The sequence below is a fragment of the Mixophyes fleayi genome, chromosome 5 (genome assembly GCF_038048845.1).
Source record: "Mixophyes fleayi isolate aMixFle1 chromosome 5, aMixFle1.hap1, whole genome shotgun sequence".
Lineage (NCBI taxonomy): Eukaryota > Metazoa > Chordata > Amphibia > Anura > Limnodynastidae > Mixophyes > Mixophyes fleayi.
The window spans coordinates 188647487-188672600 of record NC_134406.1 but is presented as its reverse complement, the minus strand read 5'-3'; the positions used below and the strand labels follow the sequence as shown (position 1 = coordinate 188672600).

Below are 25114 nucleotides of genomic sequence, written 5' to 3'. Positions count from 1 at the left end.
ATGTTCCCAGTAGGCTGCTGAGCCAAGTCTCGTCCCCCCGGGATAAAATTTGCCAAGCAACAAGCCTCTGATCCAGTGTGCTTCATAAATCAATTCACAGTATCAGTGAGTTGGGTGTGAAATGATAAAACCAGATACAATGTGGACTATTTAGTAGCACATTTCAATCAATAAAACCCCTAAATACCCAAGCCCAAACAAGTCAAGAAAGTATGTAGTTTCACATAGTATGAAAATACAAATATATATACTATGTGCCTAAGACATTAAGGGGAAAAAAGCAAAAAAAATGAGTAACTTTGCACCTAATTTAGAAGCACAGAAATAACAGATAATACCACTGGATACACATATGGGGCCTGATTTATTAAGGAAAGGAAAGCTAAAAGTGAGTAACTTTGAACCTTGGCAAAACCATGTTGCAATGCAAGGGATACAAATTATTTTACACATAAGGAAAATACTAGCTGTTTTGTCATGTAGGATGCAAATACTTGATAGCTTTATTTTCACACTGACATTAAAAGTTGATCTAGTCCATGGCCTACCCCAATTATAACACACTTTAAATGTATCTCCCCCTACAATGCAATCTTGGCTTTGCCAAGGTTCAAAGTTACTCACTTTTAGCTTTCCTTTCCTTAATGAATCAGGCCCCATATGTGTATCCAGTGGTATTATCTGTTATTTCTGTGCTTCTAAATTAGGTGAAATTGCATTCTCTGTTTTCTACAGGCAGTTATGATTAGTTGGTCTTGTTATTATGCCCCAGAGATTTGTATTGTGTTTTCAGAAACACTTTAGTAGCATGATATTATCTGCTCATCTAAGTGCTTGTTGTGGATATTGCATTGCATACTGTAATGAGCATGTGAGGTCAGAATTTTGACAGTTATGGATTTAGAGAGGTTAATTGGACTGCAATAATGTATTGGGGAATGTAAATATTGTGCCTGCTTCATCCTGCGAGATGGGATCTTCCACATTAGGGGTGCTTTGGTAATTAATTTATGTTTTAATTGTACATCAGCAGGACTTCCTTCATTATGGGGGCATATCAGGGTAGGGGTGAGTCATTCAGCTTCCCCTTGCATTTCTGTATTATTAATAGTTGTAGTAATAATAATAATAATAATAATAATATTAATAATAATAATTCCATTTTTACTTATATAGCGCTTTTATCCCAATAGGACACAAAGTGCTTTACATTTGCCTAAAAAAAAATAATGCAAAATAAACATGAAGGGTAAATAGAGTACAGAATGAAGGGGCATTAATGAAATGCTTGAGTAAACAGGTAAGTCTATAGTCTGTTTTTGAAGCTTGGTGGTCTCGCAGACTGTACAAGGCAGCGGGTTTCAGAGAGTTGGAGCCGAAAAGCTAATTAATAGATCACTGATACTAGTGATCTATTGAGCTATCGTGGGCAGCACAGTGACACATTAGTTAACATAGCTGCCTCACAGTGGCTGGTCATGAGTTAAAGTCCGACCAGGGCCCTATCTGTGTAGCGTTTGTATGTTTACCCCGTGTTTGCCTGGGTTTCCTCGAGGGGCTGCAGTTTCCCCCCCACACTTCAAAGATATGCACAATAGGTTAATTGGTTATTGACTGAAAATGGCTCTAGAGTGTGTATTTCAGTGATAGTGTGGCAGGGACTATTGAGAATGACATATTACAGTGCTGTGTAACTTGGTGGCAAAATATAAATAAATCATAATAAATAAATAAGCTAATGCAGCGGTTACCAAAGTATGTGCCGCGGCGCCCAGGGGTGCTGCGGCGCTGTCACAGGGTTGCCGCAGCTGGGAAAAGAAGAAAAAAAACAACAACAAAAAACAACTTACCAATCCGGCGGCGCCCAGGACCCAGCATCCTCCCTCCTTGCTTCTCACTGAATGTCGGGCATGACATAATCACGCCCAACATTAAGTGACATTCAGTGGCCCCTGGATTGCAGAGGGGGCACAGAGTGTGTGGATATGCAGAGGGGCACAGAGTGAGGGGAGATGCAGAGGGGGCACAGAGTGAGGGGAGATGCAGAGGGGGCACAGAGTGATCAGAGATGCAGAGGGGGCATAGAGTGAGGGGAGATGCAGAGGGGGCACAGAGTGAGGGGAGATGTAAAGGGGGCAGAGTGAGGGGAGATGCAGAGGGGGCACAGAGTGTGTGGATATGCAGAGGGGGCACAGAGTGTGTGGAGATGCAGAGGGGCCACAGTATGAGTTAACTGTAAATTATTCTTTGACAGAAATATAATTGAAAAAAATATATAAAAATATTCTTTTCCCTTGGATTTATGTGTATTATTTTTGCATACAACTAAATAAGTATTTCTGTCCTGACCTAAATACTTATTACGTTTTTTTGACCCAACTGCTTACAAAACGGGACTGCTCTGTAATTATTTTGGAGGGGTGCCTTGAAAAATTATGGAGACTCTAAGGGTGCCGCGAACTGCAAAAGTTTGGGAACCACTGAGCTAATGCTAATAAATAGTGTGAGCTAGCATTAAAACACTGTTACAAATGATCTACTGTTGTATGAATTAGGCCGCCTTGCACAGACGGCCCGCTCCATGATGTGGCAGTCTGTGCAGAGTGCCAATGACATCATCAATGGGTGTCACTGGCGTTTTACACAGAGTTGTTTCCCACATGGAGTAGCAGATGTAGGAGCTGTTGTGAAAAGTGAGCTCTCCTCCACCCAACACCACATCAAGTAGGGATATGTAAGGGGAAGGTTGGGGCACAAATGAGAACAGGAGAATGGTGAACAAGCATATGTGACAAGGGAAGGGTCACATATGTTCCCCAATATTATCCCTTTGTCACATACAGTGGGAGAAGGGGCAAGCACTACTGTTCATTGAATGTCATGCACATGTCCATTAAATTCATAAAATGCGTTTGTGTCCTCTTGTATATAGAATTACTGTGGACTGTAAATGGTTGGTGGACAGAGAAGAACACACATATTCTATATAAATCAGCTGCAGTGGAACTACATGTGCCAGTGTGGTATGCTGGGAAAGGGACATATGAGTCAAAGGCTGTCATGGACAGGACATTTTAACTAGATGTAATTTTTTCCCTATTTTATGTATATAGTAGATCATACTTGATCACTCTGCCAGAATGTTTGGGAGATTCACACATTTTGCTGTGAATTTGCATCCTCATGGCCCCACCCCCTGCGTTGTGTCACAATTCACGGCATTGCCCAGCAAGAGCAGAGCCTCGATTATACAAATCGTATTATCACAAACCCGTACTTGGTCCTTTACTATACTAGATATAGAATTACTGTAGTGGAAACATGCATCCATCTCTAGCTGCCTTAATGTATGTGAAACACCATTATCTAAGCACACTTGTTAAGCGGTAGTTTAGTACTGTGTGGGTTGATCATGCATATGCTAATGGCTGGCACTCCCACATCAGTGGCGCACATGTTCAGGGCCCTCTTAACCACATTACGGGCCCCCAGGCAAAGCAGTGCTCCGGGGCCCCTATATATATATATATATATATATATATATACACGTAAAAAAAAAAAAGAAGTGATATGTGTATGTGTATATATATATATATATATATATATATATATATATATATATATATATCACTTTTTTTTTTACTTTTTTATTATACTTACCTTGCGGTCAGCTGGCGATCCGGCTCCCTCCCTGGTCTCCTCCTCCGTGTTGCACTCCGCAATGGATGTCGGGCGGGCATGATGACGTCATGACCTACATGCAATGCAAGCGCCGCATCTTCATTTCTAGTAAACATATTTGTGACAGACTTTGTACAAAACATACTTACTTGATATGCTTACATGCGGAATAACTAGGCAGTGAAACTTTGTGGTATATATCTGAGGGTACACTAAATATAGTGTCTAAATTTAACTTTGTGAAATAAAATAAACTTGCATGATTCTTCCTAGTTTTTTCCCTACTTAAAGCCCATAAATTAAACATATTGGGCCTAATTCATAAAGTGATATAAACGGCGATTTTGTGTGTATCTTCCACAAAATCACTCATATGCCACAGAACTAGGGATGTGCACCGGCGACTTTTGAGGTCTCGTGTTTTGTGTTTTGGATCCGGATTTTCGTTATTTTTGAGGTTCGGATTTGTCTCGCAAAACACTTGATGAAAGGTCTCGGTTCGGATTTAAGGTATTGGATTCGGATTTTTTTTGAAAAAAACATAAAAAGTTTAAAAATCAAGTTTTTGGGCTTATTTTCACTCCTAGGCTATTATTAACCTCAATAACATTCAATAACAAGCATTTCCACTAATTTACAGTGTATTCTGAACACCTCACAATATAGTTATTAGTCCAAAACGTTGCAAAAAGGTATCTTTCTGGACTGCGTAGAGGAGTGGGTCACCACAATATATATTAAAAACCCTGAACTTTTATGATTCGCACCAATAATTGTACCTGGACTGCGTAGAGGAGTGGGTCACCACAATATCTTAAAAACCCTGAACTTTTATGATTCGCACCAATAATTGTACCTGGACTGCGTAGAGGAGTGGGTCACCACAATATATTAAAAACCCTGAACTTTTATGATTCGCACCAATAATTGTACCTGGACTGCGTAGAGGAGTGGGTCACCACAATATATTAAAAACCCTGAACTTTTATGATTCGCACCAATAATTGTACCTGGACTGCGTAGAGGAGTGGGTCACCACAATATATTAAAAACCCTGAACTTTTATGATTCGCACCAATAATTGTACCTGGACTGCGTAGAGGAGTGGGTCACCACAATATCTTAAAAACCCTGAACTTTTATGATTCGCACCAATAATTGTACCTGGACTGCGTAGAGGAGTGGGTCACCACAATATCTTAAAAACCCTGAACTTTTATGATTCGCACCAATAATTGTACCTGGACTGCGTAGAGGAGTGGGTCACCACAATATCTTAAAAACCCTGAACTTTTATGATTCGCACCAATAATTGTACCTGGACTGCGTAGAGGAGTGGGTCACCACAATATATTAAAAACCCTGAACTTTTATGAATCGCACCAATAAATGTACCTGGACTGCGTAGAGGAGTGGGTCACCACAATATATATAATAAGAAAACCACCAACTTGTTTGATTCGCACCAATAAATGTACCTGGACTGCGTAGAGGAGTGGGTCACCACAATATATTAAAAACCCTGAACTTTTATGAATCGCACCAATAAATGTACCTGGACTGCGTAGAGGAGTGGGTCACCACAATATATATAATAAGAAAACCATCAACTTGTTTGATTCGCACCAATAAATGTACCTGGACTGCGTAGAGGAGTGGGTCACCAGAATATATTAAAAACCCTGAACTTTTATGAATCGCACCAATAAATGTACCTGGACTGCGTAGAGGAGTGGGTCACCACAAGATATATTAAAAACCCTGAACTTTTATGATTCGCACCAATAAATGTACCTGGACTGCGTAGAGGAGTGGGTCACCACAATATATTAAAAACCCTGAACTTTTATGATTCGCACCAATAATTGTACCTGGACTGCGTAGAGGAGTGGGTCACCACAATATCTTAAAAACCCTGAACTTTTATGATTCGCACCAATAATTGTACCTGGACTGCGTAGAGGAGTGGGTCACCACAATATATTGAAAACCCTGAACTTTTATGAATCGCACCAATAAATGTACCTGGACTGCGTAGAGGAGTGGGTCACCACAATATATATAATAAGAAAACCATCAACTTGTTTGATTCGCACCAATAAATGTACCTGGACTGCGTAGAGGAGTGGGTCACCACAATATATTAAAAACCCTGAACTTTTATGAATCGCACCAATAAATGTACCTGGACTGCCTAGAGGAGTGGGTCACCACAAGATATATTAAAAACCCTGAACTTTTATGATTCGCACCAATAAATGTACCTGGACTGCGTAGAGGAGTGGGTCACCACAATATATTAAAAACCCTGAACTTTTATGAATCGCACCAATAAATGTACCTGGACTGCCTAGAGGAGTGGGCACTGGGCACCACAATAAAATATATAAAAAACCTTCAACAGGTCTGCATTACACTACACATACGGCTGCTCCTCCATCCTCTCCATCATATACATGTTGGAGTTTTAGCGTGTGACAAGCTCTTGTTTTTGATAATGTCAGTGCATTTTGAATATTTTTCAATTTGCCCCACACCACTGAATGTACTTTATCTATGATACGCATCTATCTATCTTGACTGCGTAGTGTGGTGGCCCCGGTACACAATTTGGTACCGAGGCCACAATATAATTAAAAAACCCTCCACGTGTCAGAATTCCACCAAACAAGTATCTGGACTGCGTAGTGGGGTGGCCCCGGTACCCAATTTGATACCGGGGCCACAATAAAATAAATACACCCTCCACGTGTCAGAATTCCACCAAACAAGTATCTGGACTGCGTAGTGGGGTGGCCCCGGTACCCAATTTGATACCGGGGCCACAATAAAATAAATACACCCTCCACGTGTCAGAATTCCACCAAACAAGTATCTGGACTGCGTAGTGGGGTGGCCCCGGTACCCAACTTGATACCGGGGCCACAATACCTCCTCCAAACATGCTACAGACAATTCGTCATTGAGATCCCATCAAGTATGTTAAAGACAGACAGGGTCCAAGTGTTATTAGTTGACTTTGTAAAGAAAAAAACTGTCCCTGTTGCACATAGTCGTGCAATGAAGACTTACTTTTTCATTTAAAGGCACGATCTTTCAAGTGTAGTGTTTGTAAGTCTAAGTCATATTATACTTTTGGTAAAATTGGTTTTTTTTGTTCCTCTTTATGTTAATTAATTAGTAATAGAATTAAAGTAGGAAATAGAATTAAATAGAATTAAAGTAGGAAATAGAGTGGTATAGAGTTGTAGTGTGGTATAGATAGAGTGGTCCACACAATATAATAATAAAACCCTCAACTGGTCTGAATTCCACCAAACAAGTATCTTGACTGCGTAGTGTGGTGGCCCCGGTACACAATTTGGTACCGAGGCCACAATATAATTAAAAAACCCTCCACGTGTCGGAATTCCACCAAACAAGTATCTGGACTGCATAATGGGGTGGCCCCGGTACCCAATTTGATACCGGGGCCACAATACCTCCTCAAAACATGCTCCAGACAATTCGTCATTGACAGACCCCAGACAGACAGGGTCGTAGTGTTATTGTTTGACTTTGTAAACCCAAAAAAATGTCCCTGTTGCACTTGCACATAGTCGTGCAATGAAGACTGACTTTTTCATTTAAAGGCACGATCTTTAAAGTGTCAGAAAGAGAGAGAAGACACAGGAGAGGAGAGTTGTAGCTGGGGACCTGGGGTGGAAGCTCCCAGGCTCCCCCAGCATTGCCTGGAAGTCTGAGCGTGGTGTCAGATCCTGAGGCTGAGAGTACACAGAGTGACGTGTCAGAGCACAGGAGACATTATCCCCGCAGAGGAGGGATGAGCTGCAGTTGAGAGGTCTGTTGTTGAAATAGGACATGCACACTTTAACAAACCAATCATTTCAGCGACAGGGCCTACCAAACAACTTTGACTGAAATGATTGGTTTGTTTGGGCCCCCACACCAAAAAAGCTATTCATCTCTCCCTGTACAGACTAAACAGGCTCTACTGAGGCAAGATGTCGTCCTCATCCTCAACCTCTGATTCCTCTCCCCCTACAGTGTGTACTTCCTCCTCATCACACATTATCAATTCGTCCCCGCTGGACTCCACAACCACAGGTCCCTCTGTAGTATCTGGAGGGCAGTGCTGTACTTCATTGAGGAATTGATTATTCATTTTTATAAACATCATTTTTTCAACGTTGTGAGGAAGCAACCTCCTTCGCCGCTCACTGACCAGGTTCCCCGCTGCACTAAAAACTCTTTCCGAGTACACACTGGAGGGGGGACAACTCAGGTAAAATAGAGCCAGTTTGTACAGGGGCTTCCAAACTGCCTTTTTTTCCTGCCAGTAACAATATGGACTGTCTGACATGTCTACTTGGATGGTGTCAGCAAAGTAATCATCCACAATTTTTTCTATTGTCACAGCATCCAATGCAGCGAGAGTAGACATGTCTGCAATGGTTGGCAGGTCCTTCAGTCCGGACCAGATGTTATCAGCATCCCCGCCAGTGCCTCTTTTGGGAAAACTGAGCTTTTTCCTCGCAGCCATAGATGTGGAAGAAAATGAGGGTGGAGCTGTTGGCATGTCACGGTCCTCTTCAGAGGACAATCTCCTGAGCAGCAGGTCTTTGCACCGCTGTAGATTTGTGTCCGCCGGAAACAGAGACACAACATACGCTTTAAACCGAGGATCGAGCACGGTGGCCAGAATGTATTCCTCTGACTTTAAAAGAGTGACCACCCTCGGATCCTGGCAAAGCGTACGAAGGGCTACATCCACAAGAGCTACATGCTTGCTGTAATCGCAATGGCTTACCAGCTCCTCCCTCACTTTCTCCAGCTGCTTCTGCAACAGCCTGATCAGGGGAATGACCTGACTCAAGCTGGCAGTGTCGGAACTGACTTCTCGTGTGGCAAGTTCAAATGGCTGCAGAACCTTGCACAACACGGAAATCAGTCTCCACTGCGCTTGACTCAGGCGCATCCCCACTCCTTTGCCTATGTCGTAGGTGGCTGTGTAGGCCTGAATGGCCTTTTGCTGCTCCTCCATCCTCTGCAGCATATAGAGGGTGGAGTTCCAGCGCGTCACAACCTCTTGTTTGAGGTGATGGCAGGGCAGGTTCAAGCTTTTTTGATGTGCCTCTAGTCTGCGGTAGGCACTGGCTGAATGCCGAAAGTGTCCAGCAATTTTGCGGGCCACCGCAAGCATCTCCTGCACACCCCTGTCACTCTTGAGGTAATGCTGCACCACCAAATTAATGGTGTGGGCAAAACATGGGACGTGCTGGAAATTGCCCATATTTAATGCCCGCACAATGTTACTGGCATTGTCTGACACCACAAATCCCCATGAGAGTCTAAGTGGGGTAAGCCACTGGGAGATAATTTACCTCATTTTCTCTAATATGTTGTCAGCGTTGTGCCTCTTATTAAAGCCTGTAATGCACAATGTTGCCTGCCTTTGCATGAGCAGCCATTTTGTAGATGCTGCTACTGATGCAGCTGTTGCTGTTGCTGCGGAAGGGGATGCATCTACCCAGTGGGCTGTCACAGTCATATAGTCCTTCGTTTGCCCAGAACCACTTGTCCACATGTCCGTGGTTAAGTGGACAGTGGGTACAACCGCATTTTTAAGAGCACTGAGGACACTTGATCGTACTTCTCTGTACATTTTTGGTATCGCCTGCCTAGTGAAGTGGAATCTCGAGGGGATTTGGTACCGGGGACACAATACCTCCATCAACCCTCTAAATCCCACTCCACTGATGGCGGACACCGGGCGCACGTCTAACACCAACATTGCAGTTACAGCCGCAGTTATACGCTTTGCAATAGGGTGACTACTATCGTATTTGGTGGTCATGGCAAACGACTGTTGGACGGTCAATTGTTTGGTGAAAGACTTAGCGGTCTTACGACTTCCCCTCTGGGAAGATGACCGACTAACAGCAGCAACAGCAGCAGTGGCAGTAGTAGGCGTACCGCTGCAGGATTCCTCGGATGAATCCCGTATTGAGGAGGACTCAGTCTGGCTGGTGACTTGGGCTGCAGGACTGAATCTGATGGAGATTGTGGAGGAAGTTGACGAGGAGGGTGTTGCTGGTGTGTATCCAACTGGACCACGGGATTTAGGTGTCCCTGTACCGATGAGGGTCCTAGCCCCAGTTCCTGAACTAACCACTGAACTATGAAGGTTATTCAGGTGACGTATAAGGGAGGATGTTCCTAGGTGGGCAAGATCCTTACCCCTGCTTATTTGAGCTTTACATAAGCTACATATTGCCATACATTGGTTGTCTGGATTTGGATAAAAATAACTCCAGACCGAAGAGGTGCATTTTTTGGTCTTCTGACCAGGCATGACGATGGGCTTTTTCATCCCATGGACATCAGCTGTTTCCCCCCCTGGTGCCTCATTTACAATAACCACATCACCATCCTCATCATCAAGTTCCTCCACAGCGCCAGCTACATCATCAATAGCCTCCTCCCGAGCCACCTCTTCCCGTACAGTGATGGGAAGGTCAGGCTTGACAACCACCAACACCCTTGGACTCGCCTTGGGGATTTGTGATAATTTCTCTTTAGAAGGCAGAGTTGTTTGCTGTTTTGTTGCTGACAGCATAACTCTCTTCAATTTTTTGTAGGGGGGGGGAGGAGGAGGAGGGCTAAGATCCGTGGGTGAAGCTGAACCACTAGTCATGAACACGGGCCAGGGCCTAAGCCGTTCCTTGCCACTCCGTGTCGTAAATGGCATATTGGCAACTTTACGTTTCTCCTCAGATGATTTTAAGTTTCTCTTTTTGCTACTTTTTCTTAACTTGGGCTTTTTGGATTTTACATGCCCGGTACTACGAGATTGGGCATCGGGCTTGGAAGACGACGTTGATGGCATTTCATCGTCTATGTCATGACTAGTGGCAGCAGCTTCAGCATTAGGAGGAAGTGGGTCTTGATCTTTCCCTACTTTATCCTCCAAATTTTTGGTCTCCATTATATGTAGCACAAGATACTGCAGAATGTGTGAACTTGGTAATATTGCAGTACCAATGGACTTATACTGCTGGATTGGTTTTGCAAATTTGGTTATAATTATTATATATTTTTTTTTTTTTTTTTTTTTTATTTTTTTTTACTTTTTTTTTATTTTTAAAAAACTTGGGAATAGTGGGGAAATAACTATGCCCTTAGAAGCACAGAGCACAGGACACAGCACCACTGGACTGAACAGGACACGGCACAGGACCCAGCAGCACTACGGAACTCAGCAGGACAGAGCACAGGACACAGCACCACTGGACTGATACTGCAGAATGTGTGAACTTGGTAATATTGCAGTACCAATGGACTTATAATGCTGGATTGGTTTTGCAAATTTGGTTATAATTATTATATATTTTTTTTTTTTTAAATTTTTTATTATTTTTTACTTTTTTTTTATTTTTTAAAAACTTGGGAATAATGGGGAAATAACTATGCCCTTAGAAGCACAGAGCACAGGACACAGCACCACTGGACTGAACAGGACACGGCACAGGACCCAGCAGCACTACGGAACTCAGCAGGACAGAGCACAGGACACAGCACCACTGGACTGATACTGCAGAATGTGTAAACTTTGTAATATTGCAGTACCACTGGACTTTTACTGCTGAATGTGTGAACTTGGTAATATTGCAGTACCAATGGGCTTATACTGCAGGATTGGTTGTGAAAATTTTGTGGTAATTAAAAAATATTAAAGTAGTTTTTGGTATTTTTTAAAAAAACTTTTTTTTATTTTTTTAAACACAGGGGAATATTGGGGAAATAACTATGCCCTTAGAAGCACAGAGCACAGGACACAGCACCACTGGACTGAACAGGACACAGCACAGGACCCAGCAGCACCACTGACCTCAGAAGGACAGAGCACAGCACACAGCACCACTGGACTGATACTGCAGAACACAGCACAGCACAGCACAGCACAGCACAGCACAGCACAGCACTAAACAGCACAGCACAGCACAGCACTAAACAGCACAGAACTAAACAGCACAGAACTAAACAGCACAGAACTAAACAGCACAGAGGACCACCTAACACACCCTCCCTCTACCCTGATCAATGCCCGAGTGAAGATGGCGGCGACTAGCGGGGAATTTATAGGATCCGAGTATCGCGAGATCCGACAACGGGATTATGAGTCAGAGCCTCAGTTTCACTTTTGAATTTGGCGCCAATACCCGGATCTGTCTCGGATCCGACTCGGATCCGCAACGTTCGGGTGGGCTCGGATTTCAGAAATCCGAGCGCGCTCATCCCTACACAGAACGCAGTCACATTTGATTCATCAAATGGAGCACAGTCAGCAGAGTAGTCAGTATGGAGAGCTGGGTCAGATACATTGGAGCACAGTAAGCAGAGAAGTCAGTATGGATAGCTGGGTCGGATACACAGGAGAACAGGCAGCAGTGTAGTCAGTATGGGTAGCCGGGTCGGATACACAGGAGCACAGGCAGCGGAGCGGATGTCCAGAAGCAGTGTTCTACAAGCCAAAAGGTCAGACACAGGGAAACACCAGGAAGCAGCACAAGGGTACACAGGGAGAGCCAGACACCAAATGGTAACTTGTTGCACAGCTGCAATGTCAAGGTGAGCCTTCTATCCTCTGCAGTTTGTATATGCCGCCTCCCAGCTACGATCATGTGAGCGCCTGAACCAAGAAGTGCTGATCTGTACACAGAAACAGAGGAATCAGCACAGGAGCAGGTAAGTTTCTAACAGGGGCCTATTTAACAAGCCCCTATTTCCCTGAAAACTGCCATATTTCTATTAATAATTATAGTAAATATAGTATTGCATACAGCAAGAACCGCATAGCCATAGCATATATACCCAAATTCAAATGGAAACGTTTCTTGAGATCCGTATGTACGTGAATGCGGACTTACGTGCGTGTAATTTACATCCAATTTTAAAAAACACAAAATGAATTCCCATTGTGTTCCAAGATGAATCAAGCAGCACAAAGTGCCCAAAAACTGTGCGGTATTGGACACTTTATATGTAATTTGGAAACTGTGGGCCGGATTCATTAAGGAAAGTTAAGCAAAAAAGTAAATTTGCACATTGGCAAAACCATGTTGCATTGGAGGGGGAGCTTAATTTAAAATGTGGGGACAGATTTATAGTTGGGGTAAATCATGTCCTAGATCAACCTTAAATTTAAGTGTAAAATTAAAGCTATCAAGTATTTGTGTGTTACATGAAAAAGCAGCCAGTATTTTTGCTAAAATAAAAGCTAATTTGCACCCCTTGCATTGTAACATGGTTTGTCCAGGAGCAAATTTACATTTTTTTTGCTTTTCGTTCCTTAATGAATCAGGCTCTGGGAGATGTACTAAAGGCCAAATTGCACATAAAATGTTTTTTTTAAATGACAGTCATACAATCCATGCAATTTATGAAACAGCACATCAACCAGAAAAATGGCAGGTTTTATAGAGATGGTTCTGACAGGCGAGAAAGTTCACATCTCATGCTGTGTGAGCAATTTTGTCTGTCAGAATTGTAAAAAATAAATTAATAAGGAAGTAAAAGGTAAAAAACTCCCCCCCCTTCCTTAACAGCACATGTTACTCAGCATCGGGCAGAAACATACGATCGGGTCCCTGCACCTAGAGATGACACAATGCTAAGCAGAACTGGGCTCCTCCTGGTACCCTTGGCCTGTGGGTACCAGGGTAAGATTGTAAAAACAAAGAGTGCAGGCACCTGTGTCATAAGTGTACATTACAAGTGTTATGGCCCACTTATAACTGTAAGAAATATTTCATAGTGTCCTCCTAATTTTATAAATAAATTGTGCCATCTAACTTTTATAAATATATAATTGTGCCCTCTTAGTCTTAAAAATAAAGAATGAATATGACTTCAGTATTATTTGTAATGTTATTGCCCCCATCATTTTTTCTGTAGTGTATCCATTTAAATGGTTACCTGGAATCAGGGCCGCCTTCAGGGGGGTACAGGGGGTACCCTTGTACCGGGCCTGGGCTCACCAGGGGGCCCGGTGGCACACTCTTACCAGGGGGCCCGCTATCTTCAGCCTGGCTGTCACTGTGACAGCCAGACTGAAGACAGCAGCGAAGACGCCAGCATTAACTCCCGCGTGAAACGCATCCACCTACAGGAAGTTCCAAATGCCGAACTTCCTGTTGGTGGAAATGCGGGACTTAAGGTCTGAAGTGTTTCTTCCTAATAGTATTAGGGGAGAGGGAGGGAAAGAAACAAACTTCTGAGATGTAGACCCAGATTACGGCAACCGCATCCAAACTCTACTGGACAAGCACAACGCGTCTTCTGGAAAGAAGGTGGAAGATTTTAAACGACAATATAACAACTTTTCATCAAGTGATATTTTATATATTTCTCTAATTATTATCCACGGGGAAATAGAGTGGGATTCACGTGTTTATATTTATGGAAAAGTATTCATGGGACTATTTCTTTTGAATTCTTTACCTTAACGTTTTTAAACAATATCAATCAAGTGGGGAAAAATAGAAGTGACTTAATCCAGTGAATTAATAAGCTGCGCTCTCAGGAATAGTGGTTTAGTCCAGAGATCGGTTGTGAGGTGCCTGGATGCTGAGGAGTCAGTATTATTCCTGGGATAGTAAGTTATGCAGTGATCACCGAGGTATCTAAGGATGTTACCAAGCTATTCTGGCATTAGGTAGCATATGATTTCTACTTGCAGACTGTCAGCTCCCTGTATGTACTATATATTGGGAATATGGGAAACTTCCTGCTTTCAAAGAGCATATCCCAATAAGAATTGCTGCTTAGAGGTGTTCACAATCATGACCTATCACTTGGATAACAAGCTTCCTCCAGGAGTTTCACTGTCATTAAAGCTCACATCACTCTTCCTGCACCCGGGTAATATGACGCTGCCTACCCTACCACCGTTGCTGCCCGCCCTTCACGGCCGTGGGCTGTAATTTGGCCACTTTCAGCCCCATCCCAGCTTCTACTGACAGCATGCCCCTGTCACTGACCAAAGTGCCGCAAATGGCTGTCATTGAAGATCAGGAGTTGCTTAGTGCCAGCAGGTTAGCGCTCACTCCAGTACAGCCTGTCATGTGGTGAGACAGCATCAGCTCTTAGCTTTACCCAGAGATGGCAGTGCCCTCTAAAGTGGCACTTCTTTTGCTGCTTCTCCTGTTATCCACAGATGTGATGACTGTATGATATGAAGTGCCCATATTGTCTGAAGGAATGAAGTACTGTAAAAGTCCAATGAAAAATGCCCTGATTGGCTCTGAGAAGTTGTATATGATCACCTATAGACTAGCTCTAATGACCTGGCAGCTTGGGCAAGTGAGGACAAACATCACTTGTCAATCAAGTGTGATATTACAGTGTGATCCCCTTATTATCGCATTCCCATATACAGCTTATCAAGAAAAGTGATTACAGTGTTACACTGCTGATGTATTACTAGAGTCTGACTTTAGTAACTCAAGAAAATTTGCCTAAACTACTTTGAGGTATTGCAGTGCAGTGAGACAATTTTCTAAATTTTTTCTCTGTACACCACCACAGTGGATTTGAAGTTAAACAATGGAGATGCAATTGAAGTGCAGACTTTCAGCTTTAATTCAAGGAGTTGAACAAAATATTTTATGAAACATTTAGATATTGAATTTTTTTTACACAACCCCCTATTTTCAGGGACTCAAATGTAATTGGACAAGTTAAAATAAAAAAAATGTTCATTTTTTAATACTTGCCTGAAGTCTGGAACCCATGGACATCACCAAATATTGGGTTTCCCCTTTTGTTATGCTTTGTCTGGCTTTTACTGCAGCTGTCTTCCGTTGTTGTTCATTTGTCTTTTTTCCTGTAGCTTTTTCTTCAGCAAGTAAAATGCATGCTCAATTGGGATAAGGTGATTGACTCGGCCATTGCAGAATATTCCACTTCATTGGCTTAAAAAAAACTCCTGGGTTGCCTTCACAGTACGCTTTGGGTCATTTCCATCTGTACTGGGAAGTGCTGTCCAATCAACTTTGTTTAATTTGGCTGAATCTGAGCAGACAGTATATCCCTATAAACTTCAGAATTCATCCGACTGCTTTTGTCTTCTGTCACATCATCAATAAACATTAGTGACCCAGTGCAATTGGAAGCCATTTGTGCCCATGCCATGACTTTGCCTCAAGAGATGATGTGGTATGCTTCAAACAATGAGCCATTCCAAGCCTTCTCCATACTTTTTTTCTTCCCATCATTCTGGTACAGGTTGATCTTAGTTTCATCTGTCCAAAGTATGATGTTCCAGAACTGGCCTGGCATTTTTTGACAAAGTCTGTTCTAGCCTTTCTATTCTTGAGGCTTATGAATGGTTTGCACCCTGTGGTGAACCCTCTGAATTTGCTTCCATGCAGTTTCATCTTTATGGTAGACTTGTATATTGATATGCCTACCTCCTGGACAGGTTCTTCACTTGGCTGGATGTTGTGAAGGGGTTTCTCTTTACCTTGGAAGGGATCCTGCAATCATTCACTACTGTTGACTTCCGTGGACATCCAGGCCTTTTTGTGTTGCCGAGCTCACCATTGCATTCTTTTTTTGGCCATTCCTAAGATTCCCACTATCTCTCTGCTGGATTTTTTTTTTTTATAAGGATAGCCTATTTCACTTGCACTGAGAGCTCCTTTCACCGCATGTTGTAAGTTCACGGCAACAGCTCCCAAATGCAAATGCAACACTTCTTTTGAGACAATTGGCCAATTCCATTTGGTCCCTTGAAACAGAGGGGACTACATGTTAAACAGCTGTAAATCCTAAACCCTTCTTCCAAATTGGATGTGAATACCATCAAATTCAATCTAATAATCTGCACTTTAGGCCAATATTCATTATATAACTATAACATGATTATGTTTTGGTAAAAATTGTGTCAGTTTCCAAATATATGCATCTAACTGTATATCGTGTATGACTTTCATATGTGATACTTTACCATTTCACTACTTTAAGCTAATGGGCCTATTTATTAAACATAGAAAATTCATTGCTCTGACAAAAACGTGTGTTTTTGGCTGAGATAGGGCTTCTCTATATGTATCAAAGGTTACCGTTGTGCTATTGTTGACGGTAATCCCCTTCAGCTAAGAGATTCACCTGCTCTCTCTGGTGAAAGCTTCCCAATACAAAGCATAGGGAAGCCTATTTAACATGGACTGTGGTGTGTACATCTCAGGATAACTATAGCAGAAGATGATAATTAAAAAAAAATATTTTTTTTCTGTTTTGTTTTTTTCAATAAGTGGAACTGAAAGTTCAGTTCATGGCTTTCAGTTCCATTGCAGCTAGTTGGTTCACGCACAGGGCCGCCATCAGGGGAGTACAGGGAGTGGGCCCACCAGCTTTGGGCCCAAACAAATTTATTAGGGGAGGGGGCCTCTGCAGTGAACTAAGGGAGGTTGCGGGAGCAATTTCTAGGCAACAGCTCCTCCTGAGATGTGAGAGTTGGTATGGGGAGAGACCTCTGTGTGTAATTAAGGATGCACAGCAGGCCCCCTTGTAGGCAGCATGTCTGCCTCCACTCCCTAGATGTCTGGGCCCCACAGCTGCCTCCATTTGCTTCAGCCGCAGTCACCCAGGTGCCCGGCTCCCGGACAAGAGAGCTGCGACAAGGCTCCCTGCATCATCGCTGATGTCATGTAATCAATAACATCACAGCCCTGTCAATAGAGATGAACCAAAAGGAGACAGCAATAAGATGCAGAGAGGTAAATAAACTACTGCAGGGGTTAGATGGATCCGGGATGGGGTTGACTGTAGAGAATGGGGTGGGGGAGGCAAATGTAGGAGGGAGGCCCTGCCTGTTACATTTTTACTGGGCCCCACAATTTCTGGTGGCAGCCCTGGTAACGCATGCCCTGAGACTGGCCCAAGGAATCGGTAAGTAAAACCTTACTGCTCCGGGTCAATATTTCCTGGCAGTATACTCAGTTGCTCAGCTGCTCTGGTGATATTTTGATACTAAATTGCAGTGATAATAGATTTTGTATCACTGTGATAAGCGGAAATAGAAATCCTGTGTTAATGCTACAGATTAATAGAAAGAGATCTAAATCTCCACAAAATGACACTTAAAATTAGTTTGAATAGTGCAGTAACCTGTGTTCTGCTGATATATTGCCTCTTGCGGAAATCAAGAGACAAATCTTGAAAACATTAACCAAAATGCAAAATAAGTAGTTATTTTCCTTCTCAAAATCATACTAATTTAATGCATCATAGACCTGAGTTTATTTTATTATGTTAAATTGCTTTAATTGTTTTTATTGTCAGATTTTTTTAAGCTGGTATTGTTTTATTGTAATCACCACGGGAAGGGTAACAGCTATACAATTACAGGAACTGTCAAAACCTACTGTGAAGAGCAATTGTAATTTTATGGCTTCAGTACAGTGGTAGCGGTAATTTGAGGCAGCACTACTTTACTAATACTACGGTAGCAGGAGTATGATTAGTAATCTCTGGGAAGCATGAAGCAGAACAGGCACTGTTGTAATTTAATTTTGTCAACTAAGCTTATTTCCTTGAAGAACATGGGTTATGAAATACTACAAGTTCCTGGTGACATTTTAACTTGCAAAATCAAATAAATATAGTGTAAATGTCTAACATATATTTAAAGTGAAGGTAATTTTTTCCAAATGTAAATAAGGAGCCTGATTCAAGTCTGAACCAAGTTGCGGTTTAAAAAAAGCACACGGAACGTAGTTCTGACCGTATTCAAATCGTAGCAGATCTCAAGATGCGTTTGAATTTGAATGTGCGTGTAAGTACGCTCTGCCTAAACTTTACATGCCGTTTGTAGACAGATAGAACAGACTGCAATATGTGCAATATAAGGTCCCATTATATGTGTTCATCAGAACACAAAAAATATTACAATATAAAATAAATTAACATTTATAACCACTATAATCATTAATAAAAATATGGGCTGTAAAGATGTTTCATTTTTTTCTGTTTTTTTTTTTTAACATACATAAAACAAAATGCTTTTAATGCGTACTGTACATATAATGCATTTTTTTTAGTGTATCTTACATACACATGTTTTGTGCTAGCTAGTGGCATCCATATATGTAATTTTCTAAACAAATACTATGCCCTGTCAATCATCACTATTAGTTGGCACTTACACTTTTACTATAGTTGGTGCAAATAATACAGCTGAAACCAAGTGAGAAACTTGAATCGCCCACATCTGTGCCAGAACGCCCTCAGCACGCCCTTATTGTACATTGCCTAGGTTAGTCCGCCCCTTGACTCTCCCGTTCCTCCCCACAAGTCATAGACAGTCATATGTGTCATTTGCGTTTGGAGATGAATTGCATGCAACTGTGTTCATTGGCATAAAGTCCGGTTCTGAGCATGTGCAGAGCTACGTCCAAACATGAATCAGTGATTTGCTAGAGTTATATTAATGCAAATAATTATGACAATTTGCATAGTCCTTGCCTCAAAATATACACTTTCTTGACAATGTATCAAAATTAATATATATATAATAATAATAATATTCACTATTATTTAATGTTACAATTTTGTATCATGACTTCTAACCCAACAATCCAACACCAAATACAAACTATTATATAAATAGGAAAAAATATATCAACCTTGTTCTTCAGAAATGTTCTGTGTCATACACAAAGGTGGGAGCATGGATGTCACAACAACTTAAAATTACTGTATTTTCAGCTTTTTAAACTGTATAATATCCCATCATGACACTGTCCCAAAAGATGTATAAAGAGTTGTAGCTCTTTGTAATAAAGTGAAATGTCAACTCAACACCATTATCTTCTGGAAAACACCCTTGCTTTAACACCCTTAACAATCTGAAAAATTAAAGCATTAAAGAGAATAAAATACATTTTGAGAATCTTCTGTTCTGTTTATTTTACAAGTAGAGGGTTAAATTTTAACAGTATAATGTTCAGAACACTCATGGGGATCAATGGTGATAATTTCCACACAGGTAGTTCTGGTATGGTAACATTGAATACTGTGTATGGACTTCAATGGAGTACTATCACCATTGGCAGGATTACGGAGAAACGGTAGATTACTATATTAGCATTAACATAAAATAGTTTTGGAACATTGTTGATAATTAAGAGTCTCCTTTGCAATTACAAATCTACAGTAGCCTATATAGTAAGCAACTAGCAACTGGCTTTGATCTATTTAACGCAAGTTAGACAATGAAAGTAAATGACTGGTCACTAGGGGTTAATGCATATTTGTACAGAATTGTATGGGTTTTTTGGCACTTTTGGCCAATTTAATATACATTTCCAATCGTGAACTGTGGGCATCAGAGCAATCGGATCAATTAATAACACAGACTGATAAAGCACAGTCACTATCACGTCTTTAGCTGACAGTATACGTCTCATCAAGCCAGTGGCAGGATGACAAATTATTCAATTGGTTTCACTATATATTTATCAGCTAGCTGTAGGGTAGTACAGCAATGCTCTGATATGCTGTACCAACTACATTTAAAATTATACATGACGGCTGTCAGCAAATTCTTGTGACCTTCTCTGTCTCATTGATTTTCATGAGCCTCACAGTTTTACCTGAGATTTTAAATTCAGAACTGGTAGATCTCGCTCAAATCTGACATTTGTGACAGTCTTTGGCTCTGGCTACAGTACTTTAACTTGAAGTGTATGAGGAAGAAAGTTGACATTTTGAGGACATTTATTATCTGAGATAGTGATGTCAAGGCAACATAGTACACAGTAACTAAGGCAAAGTGAGGGTGAGGGTGAGGCTTTAGCATAAAAAATGTTTGCAAATTGATATGACTTTTACACTTTTTTCTGCAATTTCCTCACAATTTAAAAAAAAAAAAAAACAACAACAACAAATAAAATGATAAAGGACATACTAGAGATCATTTACAAAACTGAAATGCACAGTGCAAAACTTCTTGGTGCAGTGTATGTGGACAAAACTGGCACTATCACTAGGTAACCGGTCAGATGTCTAGGGTGCCAAGGTTTAGGGGGCACTTGGAAACCAGAATATGTGACATAGTAACATGGAGGAGCAGCAGCTAGTAGCTTCTTACCTTTGAAGCTGCCTCTAGCTGTTACTCCATATCAGTGATGGACTGGGGGTGTGACTACTGGGCTTTGGTGTCACAGTCCAATACTACACTGAAAAGTCTGACACAGGTGCTGGTTGTGATGCCCATGTCACTTGCTCCACATAAGGTATAAAGGAGAGGTGGCAAGGGGTGGAATACACCCAGTGCACTTCCACCAACACTGCATACTGAATGGTCTGTTCACTTTAAGGTGTAGGCCTTCCCTCCGCTCTCTGGAGATGCCTCTGAATTCTGGAAGTGCGCATATGAGATCAGAGAGGCAGGAAATCCTCCAGAGGCATACTGTCCAAAATTGTAAAAGTCATACTCAAGTACAACTTCATGTCACATTAGTCCTGGCAAAATAGGCCGCCCTCCTGAAAAACGCCATGATGATCAAAAGTTGCGCCCTTTACATCATGCTGAGAATCGAATCCTTGAGCAGCTGGAATATGATGACAAAAATAATGTTACCACGTTCCCCATACTTTTCTCACAGACTTCTGGTCCCAAAAATAGGCGAGTATAGTATTTCAATAACATTCATTTTACAGTTTTTCTGCTAAAATATTGTCGATTTTGTCTCATTTGTGGCTTAATTCAATAATTTTCTTTCTCACAGCAAACAACAGCCTTTAAAAATGCACCTTTTCCATTCCTTTGTCTCATTTCAGTAATGTTGCTAAATAAATGGAAATCTCATTACTGCACTGTTCTGAAAAAAAGCGCTTACTCGTCTGTTACTTTGTACTTTGCTAGAATCTTTATTTTTTCTTACTTTCCAGTTAACATTTTCAGTTTAAAAAAACAGGACACACCAGCCTTGATCAATCCACAGTTCAGATTAAAAATACAATGAAATTGTGTGAGCAAGAAAATGCTTTAAAAAGCACCAATGTAAATGCAGTGTCGGACTGGGACATAAAGGGCTCATATGGGATTGCAACGGTATAGGCCCATGACAGGGGGTGTGGCCAGCCTCCATAGAGGTGAGACCAGACACTAGAGGGGGAGTGGTCAGTTCATGAAGGGCATGGGCAGCACGGTGGCCTAGAGGTTAGCACTTCTGCCTCACAGCGCTAGGGTCATGAGTTCAGTTCCCAACCATCTGTGTGGAGTTTGTATGTTCTCCCCGTGTTTGTGTGGGTTTCCTCCGGGTGCTCCGGTTTCCTCCCACACTCCAAAAAAAAACATACTAGTAGGTTAATAGGCTGCTATCAAAATTGACACTAGTCTTTCTATGTGTGTGTGTGTGTGTGTGTGTGTGTGTGTGTGTGTGTGTGTGTGTGTGTATATTAGGGAATTTAGACTGTAAGCTCCAATGGGGAAGGGACTGATGTGAGTGAGTTCTCTGTACAGCGCTGTGGAATCAGTGGTGCTATATAAATAAATGGTGATGATGATGATGGCTAGCAGCATAGTGTAATATATAAATAATGCAGTGTGTATAAAGAGTGCATAGTCTAGGCCCCACCCCTTAGATCTGGACAAAGTCTTGCCCCACTAGAATCAGAACAGTTGGCAGACTGTCCTGCTCTCTCCTACCTGTTCTTGCAATGTTCACTACCTGCTACTGCTGATGTCTTAAGCTCAGTTGCTGTCTGGACCCTGGAATGTTGGGGTCCGGTTTTGAAAAAGGCATATGTACATTTAATATGGAAAGCCTAGCAATGAGGGCACACTCTAGCCCCCTTTCCCAACCAATCACAATGTTAAATCAATAGCTCTCACATTTAAACTGTGCATGTGAGTGTGAAAAGAACTAGGCCACTCCCCTACAGCAAGAAACTTGCTTTGTTGCGCACACCTTCGACAGAAGTGTACACTGCCTGCTCAAAGAAGTGTGACATATCTCCACGTAGTATATATTTATAAATATATATAAAATGTAGTATTCATATAAAAATATATAAAAAATTACTATTATACACTGACGTTAATTATTGGCCGATTTAGCTTTGCCCACACATTTCTCATGACACATGATTGCAAGTGGATAATATGTTACTATCAGTGCACTGATATATGTTTTTGTATAATGTTTTGATTTGAGCTTTGTTTATTAAATGTGAGTTTTATTGACTACGTGGATTCAGTCATTACAGGTGTTGCCGGTTATCTCAGCGCTGAATACAGTTTTTATCTAGTTGCTTTTCAGAAGTCATAGGTTCTTCTCAGCTGTGAGGTAACAGACACATACCAAGTTATTATTCAGATTTCAGTGTTACAGCGCTGAGAATTTCTCTCTTTTTCAGCTCCTCTGCTTTACCAGCAGCACAACACTTACCTCTCAGTGGCGGCCTAGGTGATCGCATTATGGCCCCTCCCCCTAGTGAAAGGAGGCGGGGCCATCTGACAGTGGGACCTACCGGGTATTTCCCCGAGACCCCACCAGACCAACCCGACACTTTGTAAATATATGTGGAGTTTAAAAGTGAATTTATTAAATGTGACAAAATGCTGATTTTGGGCTCTTATGTCATAATAATGTCAGTATTTCTTTGTGACAGGTTGGTCCTCAATGCACTAACTTTCTTCTTTTCATTTTTTAGGGAGAATGTTCCCAGAAATGCTACAATATGTTTGTATTAGAGACTGTTTGTGTAGCATGGTTTTCCTTGGAGTTCATCCTGCGATTTATCCAAGCTGAGAGCAAGTGTGTATTCTTAAGAACGCCACTCAACATAATTGACATGATGGCCATCTTGCCTTACTACATCACTCTAATAGTCGATTCACTTTCAACAGAAAAAACTGGAGGAACAGGAAATAGTTACTTGGAGAAAGTGGGCCTGGTCCTTCGTGTCCTCCGGGCTTTGCGCATCCTATATGTCATGAGGCTAGCAAGACATTCTCTAGGACTCCAGACACTGGGTCTCACAGTAAGAAGGTGCACTAGAGAGTTTGGACTTCTCCTGCTTTTTCTGTGTGTTGCCATGGCCCTGTTTTCTCCTCTGGTGTATCTGGCAGAAAATGAACTTGGTGCCAAGCAGGAATTTACCAGTATCCCAGGGAGTTACTGGTGGGCAGTGATCTCCATGACAACAGTCGGCTATGGTGACATGGTTCCTCGAAGCATTCCAGGACAAGTGGTGGCACTAAGCAGTATACTGAGTGGAATTTTACTGATGGCGTTTCCTGTCACTTCCATATTTCACACATTTTCACGCTCTTATACTGAGCTGAAGGAGCAACAACAAAGAGCCAGCAGGCAGCTACATAGACTAGAAGATAGAGAACAGTGCACTGATGTTGACTAGAATAGTTCTTCATACAGTTTAGTATCTGATGGGCCTTGAGCTTTACAAGCAGTATCAGTCAGTGAAGTGAGCAATGATTTCCTACTAGTTTGGTGGTAATAACACTGTACAACAATTTTTATCACAATATAACAATTAAACATCTGTCCAATTTAGGTTTTGGAGTTTGTATCGCTTAAAAGGGTATGAAATTTCCTCATGTTAATTAAACCATTACACTTGATTATATGCTGGTGAAATACAACAGATCAGTTTAATTTTATTATTTTCAGAATTTAGAACAAGGTTTTCATGACTCAAGGACAGGGTTGAGAACATTTTGGCCAAATTATAGAAACTGGACTGACTTTGCTGTAATCTTTTGTGTACTTTTAAAATGTAATTATTTAAAAATGTGTTTTTTTTTCATTTCTTATGTAAAAGCTGTTTTTGAAAAAAAAAGCTTTAATGGGAATTAAACATGTATGTATTGAGATAAATATATTTGTATGTGAGAATTCTGTAAATTAATTTATATTTTCACATGCTAATATTATTTATTTACTAAAGAAAATTCAGTTTCCAGGTTAAGTAAAATTAATAAAAGGTTTATTCTCCTTTCTCCAACTTTTTTCTGTTTTAAATAAAAAGTTGCTGTACAATTTTATGAACATGCTGAATGCCTAATTCTGCAGAAGGGAAAAAGAGATTTGGAAATAGAGCTATTTGCATAGCTTTCATATTTTATGTGCTTTGTGTTTAAAAATGGCGTTGACCAGTAAACTGCCTTCCATAATTTTCTGATTTGTTGGTAAAGCAGAAGTACAGAGTATCCAAGCTACATGTGTTAACATGGAATACTAACAAACACACAAACCACTGCCACCAATGAAATGACAATTATGGCACTCTGTGTAACCATGTCAAAAAGAGGCATATTTAAGCTAGTGAATCTATGGGATAACGCTCCTCCAGCATTAACAAATGTGATGCTCTGTGAGCTTATAAAATAAGGCAG

The 25114-nt window shown here is 41.3% G+C and overlaps 1 protein-coding gene across 1 annotated transcript in view; it reads left to right on the top strand.

Annotated features, from left to right (window-relative positions):
* Positions 1–24586, top strand: part of LOC142158860 (voltage-gated potassium channel regulatory subunit KCNG2-like) — a 109726-nt gene extending 85140 nt beyond the window's left edge. Inside the window, exon 2 of the mRNA XM_075213188.1 lies at positions 23410–24586. Within this exon, the coding sequence (XP_075069289.1) occupies positions 23410–24117 (708 nt within the window). The 3' untranslated portion in view covers positions 24118–24586. The remainder of the gene's footprint in view (positions 1–23409) is intronic.
* Positions 24587–25114: the final 528 nt, after the last annotated feature.